Below are 13,039 nucleotides of genomic sequence, written 5' to 3' on the forward strand. Positions count from 1 at the left end.
GTAAGGGAGTAATGTGTTGGATAAACTATGGTGACATCCCAGCTCTTCTATTAAGATGGTCTGTTCTAAGCATCAGGGGGAAATATTTCTGAACTTTTGATGTGAGGTTTGAGCAAAGTTTCTGGGATTACAAGTATGTCGGGCGGAATACTGGGTAATCCAGGCATGGAACTCAGTGACATTGTTGCATATACTGCGTACATTTATGCAGGAAAAATCTGAGTTTATTTTGAGTTAATAGAGTATAACCCCAGGATGGAAAGGGAGTGTTGTTTAGCCCTGGATTAGGGTGAATATTGCTGCATAGTAATGAGAGATTATTGAGCAGGTGAGGTAAAATAGTTTTAGTTGTGAAGTTATGAGAAATGAGCTTGGTGTTAGGTAAATGGATGGGGGTAGTGAGATATTGTAAGTTTAGCAAAGAGTAAAAGAGAGATTTAAAAAAGGCTTGGAGTAATAGGTAGAGAGTAGTGTGCAGTGTGATGGCATAGAGAGGGAGTGCAAGTGGGAGAGATAAGACTAGATGAGATTGGGATTTGGTAGGATGAGAGAGAAGAAAGAGAGAAAAGGAGTATAGAGAGGAGGCTTAGAAGAAGCATAGTGAAATAGGAAGGCAAGTAATGCTTAGGAGCAGAGGAATGTGGGATAGAAACTCAGATGGTTAAGGCTGGAGCATTGGCAAGACGGTAGTGAAATGAGAGAGTGGAGTCGGATTGTAATAGAGCTGTTAGGGAATGAGGTAAGGAGGTAGAGAAATGTTTGTTGACTAAAGGAAGATAAGATATTTTTATTTGGAGGTAAAGTACTAGATATTGTAGATGAGGTGGATGGAGTGAAACAGTAAGTTAGAAAAATAAATAGTGGGTATGTTAGGTGGTAACAGGTAGGTATTAGGCTATCGGCCCTGGGGCCTATACAAGCCCAGCCAAAAAGGTACCCTGGCTTTTGCCACCCAAGAAAATTATTTTCCTGTGCCACTGTTGAGCAGAGCCACAGAGGTGATCCCCGAGGTGAATTTCCTATTTCCCATCCAATCATCAAGATTTTTCTTTAAGAGTGCTAATGAGGAGCTTTGTTTGATATAGATGGGTAGTTAATTCCAGAGTATGGGAAGTCTCTGGGACAGGAATCTATCCCTCCAGCATGTTCTGTTTATTGTGGTGACAAGGTTTAGGTCCCTAGAGCGTGTAGCTCGGAGGGGTTGGGATTTCTTTAAGCGGACCATGTCCAACAGCTCTGGGTTTGACATAGCTTTGTATGTTAGAGATCACCTCTGAGTAGGTGATATGCGACGGAGTAAAGCTGGAGTTTTTTGAGATGGTCTATGTAGGGCATCTGAGGCCGGTAATCCTCTTTGTAAGGTATTTCTGCTGCCTTTCCAGTTGTAGATGTCTTGTGAAGTACATACCAAAAGGGGCATTGTACTCTATAATGGGTCTAATGAGTGATGAGTAGAGGGGAACAATGACCTCTTTTTTTCTGGATGAGAAACCTTTTGTGATGAGGTGTGCCATGTAGAAGGATTTCCTGACTACTGTGGCGATGTAATTATCAAAGGAGAGACTACTGTCCACCTGTGTCCCAAGGTCTCTTATCACACTTTGGTGTTAAGTATACTACCGCCTATGTTGTAGTTCATGGGTACAGAGTTTTTACCAAAGGGGATGACAATGCACTTTTTGGCATTGAGCTTGAGGTCATGGCTTTGACACCAGGCATCTGTCTCAGTGAGGCCCTTTTATAGGATGTCCACATCATTAGGAGTTTCGATTATGGCTCCTAGTTTGCAGTCATCTGCGAACTTCATTAGCCAGTTCCCTCTGTGTTAGCATGTACTTCAGAGAAGTAGATACCGAACAGGAGAGGACCCAGGACTGAACCCTGTGGTACTCCACTTGTCACTGGTCTGAAGTCGGATTTGGAGTCTGCTACTTTCACAGTGTGGGTTCTGTCAGTGAGCCAGTTGGCAACCCATCTTGTGACATAGGGATTTATACCTAGTTTAGTGAGTTTATCTATAATTCCAGAGTGGGGGATGGTGTTGAAAGCCTTGGCAAGATCTAGATAGGCTGTGTGAACCACCTTACCCTTGTCTATGGCTTTGATGACTGCTTCAAAAAGGTGTATCAGGTTTAGAAGACATGATCTGCCTTTTACAAACCCGAACTGGGTGGGATCCAGAGTTTGGAGATTACCAATGTCTTTGTTTATAAGTTCCATGATGATACGTTCCATGGCCTTGCAGACCAGGCTTGTCAGGCTAATGGGGCGGTAGTTCCCGGGGTCCGTGGTGCCCCCCCCCCTTGTGGAGTGGCATAACCGCTGCTGTGTGCCATTCAGCAGGCACAAAGCCTGAGTTGAGGCTATGATTGAACATGGTACTTAGGTGGGGTGCCAGTTTGTTCTGTAGTTCATGTAGAACGCAGCCTGGGATGTTGTCTGGTCCCATGGATGCTGTGTTCTTGGCTTTGGAGAGTGTGGTTTTTACCTGTGCAGCCGTGATTACAGGAACTTTGCATTCTTCCGGTACAGAGATGGGCTCTTTAAGGGGTGAGAGGGGGGTAAAGTTAGCACTGAATCTATCTGCCAGGATGTTGGCAATATCAGTTGGGTCTGTATATTTAGTGCCATTGTGCTGTAACTCAGAGCAGATCTGAGTGTTGCCATTGAGATTCTTGACATAGCTATAGAATGCTTTATGGTTGTCTTTAGAATCAGTGGCGATTTTGTTTTCGTAACTAGCTTTGGAGGATTTTATCAGGGATCGCAGCTTCTAACTGAGGCTGACCAGGGAGCTCCTCCACTCGTGGGATTTTACTGTCTTTTGCAAGAGTTTCTTCCTTCTGCTGTACAGTTTGTTTATGGCAGGGGACCACCAGATTGGCTTCCTTTTTGTGGAGGATAGCGCCTTGGTTCTGTTTGGGATAGCATGATCCATGCACTCATGTAAGTGCTTATAAAATGCAATTGTGTAGGATTCAGTAGTCGTAACTGTATTGTCCATCTGCATGGGTGTCATGAAGTTCACCACTTCTGTCTTAAGAAGCATGAAGTTGGCTTTGGAGAAATTTTTTACCGTGGTTTCCTTAATGGGGGGTGGAGACTGGATGTGGATATCTAGGGTAATTAGCTTATGGTCGGATTGGACCAATGAGGCATTGACTTCAGGTGTGGAACACCAGTCACTCATATTGGTAATGACTAGATCTAGGATATTGTTGCCCCTGGTGGGGGTGTGGATAAGTTGATCCAGGGCATTGGAGTTTATGAATTCCAGAAACGTGGTTATTAATATTCGTTATGCTAAGAAAAAAGCATGCAGAAAGGTGTTTGATAATAGTAGACTGGAATATTGCATCTGGTTGAAAGGATGTAAATAAGGAACCAAGAAAAGTGTACATTTCTGAAAACCTATATGGAAATGGTTGGGTGGGTGGGTCGATGTATGGAAAGAAGGAAGAAGGGAAATCTTTGAGGAAGGATATATACCCACTTTTCTTATAAATTTCAGAACTGATCAAGGATAGATAGATTGTATATTAATATAGAAAAATGGCAGAATATACTGTAAACTGCCTATGCTCACAGATCAAGCTGTTTTTGGTGTAGAATTATGCCTGAGGCTGGGGAAGAAGTTAGACAGGGTAACCATTTGAAATGTTGCAACCTGCTTCAGCAAGGCCCATAATGTTGTGACTGAAAGGCTGAAAAAACAATCTTACATATATTAAGTCTGAGATAGCCATTTCTTGGAATATTCCTTTTTCTCCGAGTCTTGGAGTTGGTATATACAAGTTCAGGGAGTGTGAAAGACTTGGGCCTCACATCAGGGGGTGCAAAAGGTCTTTCTCCCTTGAATAAAATAAGTTTAAAGGAGAATAATGTTCAATATTCACTCTTATCCTACAGTTTCTGTCTCTTTTTTTTTTTTTTTTTTTTGGTCTGTCTGCACTTAGCAGCATTATGAATCCTGACATTTCAATAGGGAGCTGTTAGACATGTAAGATTACTAGGATACCTATTAGAATTTGAACGCAACAAGGAGAAATTACAGAGGATTGTAAGGAGGGTTAGAAAGAGAAAAGACTGAAATGCAGACTGCAGGGATGAAAGTAAGGGAAACAACAGAAAAAACACATGCATGGAAAAAAACAGAAGCTAGACTTTCAGAAAGTAAATAGGAAGGTGATGATGGTTGAACTATTAGAGATTCAGAAGGAGGGGAAACAAAGAGGGAGTAAGGGAAACAGAAATAAAATAATACATTACAGAAGTGGGAACATGAAAGGGTAAGGGCAAAAAGAGTAGCAATAGAGAAAACACATTTCTGTAACACAGCTAGATATATTAATACAATGGCTGTTAGACAGACAGAAGGAGGTGGAACAGGGAATGTATCAGATGAAGGATGAATAAGGTAATGAAATTAAAGTCTGAGTGGAAGAGATAATGTGCAGTTTTGCTTGGTATTATAGGTTCATAGGTTCATAGGTTCATACTAGGCTATCTGCCCAAGGGCATTTATAAGCCTAGCCCATAGTTATGTGGCTTTCGCCACCCCTTTAGTTTGAATAAAAACTATGCCTATCATTTTTCTGTGCCTCTGTCAAGCAGTGACACTGAAGTAATCCCTGGGGTATATCTGCGATCTCCCATCCATTGGTCAAGATTCCTCTTGAACAAGGCCAGCGAGGTGCTCTGCCTCACATGTACCGGGATTTTGTTCCACAGCATAGGGAGTCTCTGGGTGATGAATCTGTCCCTCCAGCACGTTCTATTTATAACCGTGTGAAGGTTTAAGTCTCCCGCCCTTGTGGTTCTGAGGGATCTAGATTTTGAGGTGAAGCATATTCATCAAATCTGGGTTTGACATGGCCTTATATGTCAGGCACAGGTCACCTCTGAGCAAGCGGTATGAGACTGAATAAAGCTGGAGTTCTTTCAGTCGGGCAGCATAAGACATATTTTTGAGACCCTTTATCCTTTTGGTGAGGAACTTTTGGGGCCTTTCAAGCTGCATCAGGTGTCTGGTCAGATACATTCCGAACGGGGCATTGTACTCAATCATAGGTCTAATGAGTGATGAGTACAGGGGGACGATGACCTCCCTTGATCTAGATGTGAATCCCTTCATGATCAGGTGGGCGATATAGAAGGTTTTCCTAACTACTTTAGCAACATGAGTGTCAAACGAAAGACTACTGTCAACTTGGGTCCCCAGATCCCTGATGACTTTTTCTGTGCTCAGTGGATTGTCACCTATATGGTAGCTAGGATTTACATGCCAAGGAGGAAGGGCAGCAGGGGTAGGGGCTGGATAGAAGGAGGGGAAGGGGATGTACCAAAGCTAACAGAATTGTTAAATGATGATAAGGAGAAACTACTGGTTGTGATCACAGAGGGAGAGCTGGTTAAGGTATGGAAGGAAATAGCTAAGACACCAAGCAGTGATGGGCTATCAGTAGAATTTTGGGAGCTAGAGAGGGCTGAAATTGTAATAATATAAATAAAGTTATTCAGTGCAATTTTAAAAGGGGATGAAAACAATTCCTAGATCTTGGAGGGAAGCAGTGGTTACTGTATCTGTGTATGTATAAATAAGGGAAGGACCCAATAATGCCATCCTCAATATCAATATCAAATCACTAATATAAGTGTTTTATACTAATCACAGCAGAGAGATTTACAGGAATACTCCCAAAAATAGTCTAAACTGATCACACAGGAATTGTTGTAGGCAGGAGAGCAGCAGATAACATTTTGAGAACTTTGCTATTAACGGAAGATGTCTAAAATAAAAAAGCCTGTCTATATTATCACTGGATGCAGAGAAGGCATTCAATTGAGTTACATGGCATTATCCATTTAGTTTGCAGGAAAAGTGGGGCTTCCCAAAATAATAGATGAGAACTCTTGAAAAGAATGTACTCTGATGCAAGAACAAGGGAGATTTGAGTGAGGCTATCAGAGGCAATAAAGATAGAAAGAGGGATATGGGAAGGTTGCCTGCTGTCCCCCCTATTGTTAGCTCTACGTCTAGAGCCATTAGCAGCATCCATAGCATCCTGTTTGATACAGGGCTATGAATAGGAAAGTGAACAAAGGACAATCATGTTATATGCAGACAGTGTACTTCTTACACTAATGAAACCAAAGGAAGGTACGAAAAAGGTCTATGAAATAATGAAAACATTTGGGAAATTTTCTAGATATAGAATAAATAAAGAGAAAATCACAAGCTATAGCTTTAAACATAGATGTACAGGAATTTCAAGGAGGGTTGTGCCAGAATATGTGGAAGTCAAGAATAAGAAATCTGTGAGTTTGTGTCAGGGGCACAGTTAGGGAATCAATGGAATCTAAATATGAAGATTATAGCAAGATAAAAATTCACATAAATGGAAAGGAATTAAACTAGATATGGACCAAAGGGTGCAGATATTGCAATTATACATCTTCCATCAACTAACCTTTTAAATACTTCCACAGGAAAGATTTTTGAAAAAAGTAAAGCAAATGATTAATGAGTACGTATGCAATCAAGAAAAAACAACAGTAGCTTTTAGCCTGGGAAGTTCTAATAAAGGGAAATGAAAATGGAGGGCAAGGTGTTCCAGATATGGGTACATGCCTACAGGGGGTGCTTTTTAGGTTTATCAGTAAGGCTAGTATATAGAATCCCTGGAAGACTGGAAGAAAATGATCCACCACAAGAATAGGGATTTGAGAAAACAGGAGGATATAATAAAGGTAATGATGAACTAATCAAAAGGAAAACTAGATCCACCAGTGCTAAATGTACTACAGAAGCTGATCATGGATATCTGGCAAGATGAAGAACTACCAGGTTAGAAGGCCTTGGTAGATTGCCCATAAGGAGTTCAATACAGAACAGATAAACACGATCAGCATTATGGAGATAAAAAAAAAAAACAGGAGATAGAAAAATAGTAGTGGCAAGCAAGTGCAGGACACAGATTAAAGACTTGGTAAGAGATACAGGATGAATTTATGCTGCCAGCCGAAATGCAATGGGGATATCTGGGGCTCATGGGAAAGTCGAACAGAGTGCAGAAGTTAAAGAGCAAGCAGGCCCAACCAGGGGTCTTAATTTGATTTTGTTTTGAACTGCTCTGACTATGAGGACTCAAGAAATAAAATGCAGTTATACTGAATGTATTTTTATAACTCATCTCATTGTCTCAGTTTTATGTGCTCTAACCAGTTTTATGGACTTTGTCTTTACTACTTGTAATCAGATATGTTACAAAAGTATTACCAGGAAAAAGTAATGAAACTTGGAGTTGTTACTCACTATACAAGTTAAATTTTTAATTTTGTGTGTGTGCACTAGATCTCTTACTGTCAAGATACTATCTTCTATATCCAGATGAGCATGTAGATGTATTTTGCGCCACATGCAGCATAGTTATATCTTTTTTACATTATTATATTTAATATAGTTTACTAAAATGGTCATATTTCGTCTAGTAGTAAAGATCTTTTCCACCTCCAGAACTCATTAACAAAAAAAAAGTTAGGTACTTTAAAGTGCACACTCCACCTCCACCATGCAGATGCAGTATGTAATGCACTTCTATGAAAAGCTGGTCTGCAAGCTACAGATATAAAAATAATGTGGCTGTTTTGAACACATTTATTTTATTTCATTACTTAGCTGATCATTCAGGACATATCAAGACTATCATATATTGAGATAAAAACCCACCAAATACTTTTCACTTTAGAAATGCACATTTAATTACCTCCTTTACAGGCTCTATACTCTATATTTTTGTATGATGTTGTAAAATATTTAATTGTGGGTGTGCACGTCCTACTATTGGACATATTATATTACTTGAAGAGCACTATGTGACAGATACCTCACCCAACTTGTCCCCTGTTTCTGGAACAGGCTGACATTACCTGTCAGTAACCTTTAAAATCAAGTTAATGGCAAGAGTTTCACTGATGGTATGTAGAGAAAGTCTGCTTGATGGAGGGCACTCTTGGTCTCCCATCAATAGTGGGTGAAGTGGTTCAGCTTCTTGATTGTCTCTTTGGCTATAAAATTCTTAAGAACTAATGAACCTGCACATTGTCAATGGGAACATACTGCTATGTTAGCAGTATTGGGGCAGCAAAGACTTATATATCAAATAATTTTTTGGGAGGGATGAATAATAATGACCGTTGTAAAATGTGTCAGTAGTGCATGTGATACAATTCTTATATATTTAGAGTAACAGTAACCTTTCATAATGGATGTATTTTAATAAAGTATCATTTATAAATGAGGATTTTTTCATATAAACTAAAAAGCATGCTGTCACTTGCTGGGGTGTCTGTTGTTTATGTCTCTTTGTCTCTTTTTTTTTTGGATCTAGCTCTCTTTGTCTCTCTTTTTTTTGGGGATCTCCTTCTCTTAAGCTTTTGATTAGATACTACACTGTTCAAAGCACTGGGCCTGTGTCTTCCTATTTTGAAGTGTAAGAACTGTAAACTGTAGATCTCCAAATATGAAAAATACAGTGCCAGTAGCAAATAAATATTGTGCATATCAAAATCTGGTGTAATGCTATCAAAATATATTTGCAGAGGGTGCCACAATGTAGGGGGCCATACCTCTTGATTTCTTAGCACAAGAATTCTGGACAAAGCAAAAAACAATGATGGTGGGATAAAAGCCAAAATCAGGGATAGCTTTTAAATATTGCTATTAGAAGCTTAGAACATTGCTAGAATAACAGGTTTTTGCTTTTTGAAGTGTGTTAAATCTGAATATCAAATATTGGACATTATTTAGTGACTTCAATCCTCAATGATTTGTTAGAAAACCACAATTTTTTTAAGGAACAGACCAAAAAATATGAGGCAAAAAGCTGGTCATTCTAGAAAATTCTGGGTGCTAAGAGGTATGTAGGGGTTGTATACAACATATTGCTTCTATTTATATATATATATGTGGGTAATATACACTTTTCGGAATTGTCATTTGTTTGACAGAGTGTACTGTGTGGAAATTTGGTTGAGTGTAAGAATAATTGATTGCTCTTACTGAGATAATGCAATGGGGAAAGCCTAGTAAGGTTGTGCAGGGGGCAACCCCCCCATCCTTACTATTGCGTGCTAACCCTGCCCCTGCTCCTGCTCCTAAACCTATCTCTACACCTTACCTTAGAAAAACTCTTTCTGCATCACTACCACTATTCAGACAAACTTGCAATATTTTGGGTTTTCAATAATTTGATTGTTCAAAATGTTTTCATTGATCATATGTAGTTTGATTTATTTACATTTTGAATAATCATAATATAATCACAGGTATATATAGCTTAACTCTGAGGCCACTGTACCTTGGAGTAAGGTGAATAGTCTGAGGAACTGCAGCCGCTGTCTTTGAGTATCCTTAATTCCCCTTTTCCATGTTTAGTCTCACTTCTCTAATTATAGTCCTTGCACTTTTGACAGAAACCCTAAGAAGCTGTGGCATAAGAAACATATACACACCTATTATATTGTAAGACATTATAAGATACTTTAAAATATATTTTATGAAGGAAGAGCAAATGTTTATGTGACACTACATAGTTTAGAGAAACAAAGTAAAGAAGTAAAACATTAAGGTGTAAAATATTGCTGTGTCCCTTAAATCGCACAGTGAATAAACCATGCAAAGTCACAAAACTGAGGAGAAGCCCATGGCCCACACTGTTATTAGGACTTTTGACAGAAGTCCTGTCCTGGATAACTGCACTGGCCACAAAACTCCCGCTGCTGGTGCTGAATTGGAGTAATACTTGTCATTAATGTGCTCTACAATAGCCATTACACCTGCCATGGTCTCTTCACATGTAGGCTGGATTTCTTCTTCTGGGAGAACAAATTTATTGGTCCCATTATCCCTAAGCTCAAAGATGTAGGAGAACTCAATCCCAATATCACGTGCATAGTCCAGAGAAGAACCAGCCATTTCATCTGTAATAAATGAAGAAAAGGTATGGTTAGATTTTCATCAACAGTAATTTGTGAAATAAAACATTATACCTTTCTTAATATTTTCTTTAAAAAAGAAGATAGTCTGTCATAATCATCTTCTTCCATGCTCCCTTCCTCAGAACATACTGTTGATGCCCCTCCTCCATACTTCTCTGTTCTATAGTCAATGTCACTGGCTCAACAGGTTGATCACATTCATCCTTTAAAAAAGAAAGCAGAAGGCTGTTGGTTTTATTCACATATCAGGTGCCTGGATTAATTTTTAAGCACTGATACTGCAGCTGCATCCCTGAGTGTGCTGTCCTTCATGAAACATTTTACTAAGGTCCCATCTGCCTGGCTTGATTGTAACTTAAAAGCTCCTATGACACATGGACAATTTTAAATTTTATCCAAAACATCTTAAATACAAGCATATAAACCCCCATTTTCATGAACTGTATAAAGCACATTTATATATTTGCAGTAATATATATAATTAAATTTAAAAAATCTACCAAATATTACCTTATTGCATTTAACCTCTCCATCTTTAACGTTCAACTAGAATGTGATGTTTATTTTAACTTTTCTTTATTTCCAATTTCATAATACATAATTTTCCAGCATCTCCCATTGCATGTGAAACAAGCACAAGCTAATAAAACATCTATATAATTTTCTACCATTGGCTATCACCCTATCCATAAACAATCATATCCACAGTGATTTATTTCAACTTTCCTTTAAAAAACTGCTTTTAAACATATCCAGGAAACCCCTTATTCTTTCACATTTTAGAAGAATGTGTTCACTTATCTAATTTTAATAAAAATCATTCACTGAAGATACCCTCTTAGATTTTAGTTCATAAATCTCTTAACTAGCAACTTATCTAAAGACAAAAAGTGCAGGAATTTCCATACTATTCTGGCCTAATTTCCACCTATTCAGTATGAATACTACCTCAGGTCTTCTTTGAAAACAGGCCACAAGCCTAGTGGGATTAACCTAGTCAATAAAACAAACAATTGAAATTTGCACAACTATTTTCCTTACTAAAACAGGGACACATGTTTTACTTACTCAGTTTGACTAGGGAGGCAGGTAAGTAGTTTCATTATATTTTAATTGGGTATGTGAGGTAGTACATTCCCAAGTGTATTTTCAGTAGTCATAATTAGCGATTTTTACAGCACTTTGAAAAAATCAAATTGCTATCTACAGAAACTTGCCGCAGGAAGTATTCATTTCATTGTATGGTTCTGTATGGAAAGTCAGTCTTAAACAGCAACTTCAGAACTGCAGTTAATTTTTTTCTCCTGCTCTGAGTGGTGAGGAGTGAAATCAATTTGAACGTAGGACTCTCGCAAACACCTGGCACACCAGATAGCCTTCTTTAATCTCCTAGTCCGCTGTCTTGACTCAAGTACAAAGGAATTTGGATTATTCCAATGCTAGTAGCATCAGGGAACAGAATATGCAAATTCCAGATTCATCTGTCTCTGCTCTGCATATATCAGCCAATTCTCATGGACACAGATGTGGTTTATATTATTACAATAAATAATATAAATATTATATATTATATAAATAAAATAAATTGTAAATTATCATTAAATGGCTGCATATCCATCAGATAGCATAAATTAAAAGTCTATGATGATGGAAAAGCTGTCTTTGTAAAATCATCTCCAATGTTGTCATTGGTGCGATAAGCCCATAAACAAAGGTTGAGAAAAGTTGCTTATCACCTTGAAGGTAAGTGGCTTTGAGTTTCTCTGCACTGGCTATCCTTGCAACCAGTCCAGTAATTTTAGGAACCCATTGATGTTCATCGTGCATACAGCTGCAGTCATAACAGATGGGTTCTCCTGCCGTCAGGCGGGTCCTCGGTCGGCCGAATTCCAAAGTCTAGGTCTGGCATCGTTTGTCGTCGCTTCTTCCCTGACGTCAGTGCGACAGGGGTATAAAAGAACCAGCCGACACCATTTTCTTCAGTCTTTCTTGCCGTGCGGTGCCCGAAGCAGAAACAGTTCGCAAGTGCTGGTCGGCCAGCTCCTGAGATTACGAACATTTGGAAACCGAAGTCTTCTTAAAAGCTAAGTACCCCGTTGGGGAAACTTTTCTTGCCTCAGACCGATGTCAGACAAAGTTAATAATTGTATTTCTTGTGGGAAGCAAATACCGCATAAGGATTTCCATTCCCTCTGTATACCTTGTTTAGGCCCAGACCACGACGTCTCGGTCTGTCGCTTTTGTGCTACATTCAACAAACGCACTCTTAAGCGTCGGGCGGAGTTTGCCCAGCATTATTTTGGGAAAGCATTTAACTATACTATGTCGTCGGATACTCCGACTCTGGTTTTGTCTAAAAAACGCAAAGACAAGGACCGACCCACGAGGTCCGCGGCCTCTACCGACACCACGCCAAAGCCGACTACACGTGGTCCAGTTCTCAGCAAGGGGCCTACGCAGCCCCTGACTACCGACAACCTGTCTTTGACGGTGTCTCCTGTACCCGAGGTCGCAGGCTCCTCGGCCCACACCCCGACTACAGATACCGAAGCCAATCTTGGCGTTGAAACTCAGAATGTGGACAGGTCCACCTCCACTCAAGGTGTCTTCAGACCTTCCTCTTCCTTCTCCAACAAGGCTTTCACAAAGTCTAAAGCAACCATGCACTCAAAGAGACCAGCTACACAGGGCCCATCTCCAGGCCCCATGCCTAAGAAACAGATGCTTAAAATGGCTGAGGATTTAATTACTCTTATCAGAGGTTCTCAGCCCCCTCCGGACAAAAGGCCTAGAGTGGAGGAAGATTCCCCCTCCTCTGATCAGGGCTTCATTATTTCAGAGCACTCTGATGATCAGGAACATTCTTACTCCCCTTTTGAAGACTCTGATGTGGAGGAGTCCATCCCTTCTGTATCCCCCCTGAGGATTACTCATTTGGGGAAACTTTGCATACCTTAAGGGAACACTTCCACTGGGAAGGCCAGGATTATTCAGATTCCAAGAAAAGGCTCAGGGAATTTCTCTTGCTTCTTCAGCACAG

General features: G+C 39.8%; 1 protein-coding gene across 1 annotated transcript in view; it reads right to left on the reverse strand.

The window, feature by feature from the left end:
* Positions 1 to 9,149: 9,149 nt before the first annotated feature.
* The window catches only part of LOC122793700 (carboxypeptidase O-like), a 254,733-nt gene continuing 250,843 nt past the window's right edge, over positions 9,150 to 13,039 (reverse strand). Inside the window, exon 9 of the mRNA XM_044061919.1 lies at positions 9,150 to 9,981. Coding sequence (XP_043917854.1) covers positions 9,683 to 9,981 — 299 coding nt within the window. The 3' untranslated portion in view covers positions 9,150 to 9,682. The remainder of the gene's footprint in view (positions 9,982 to 13,039) is intronic.

Source organism: Protopterus annectens, chromosome 2.part0 (genome assembly GCF_019279795.1).
Source record: "Protopterus annectens isolate FY-2018-M chromosome 2.part0, PAN1.0, whole genome shotgun sequence".
NCBI lineage: Eukaryota > Metazoa > Chordata > Ceratodontiformes > Protopteridae > Protopterus > Protopterus annectens.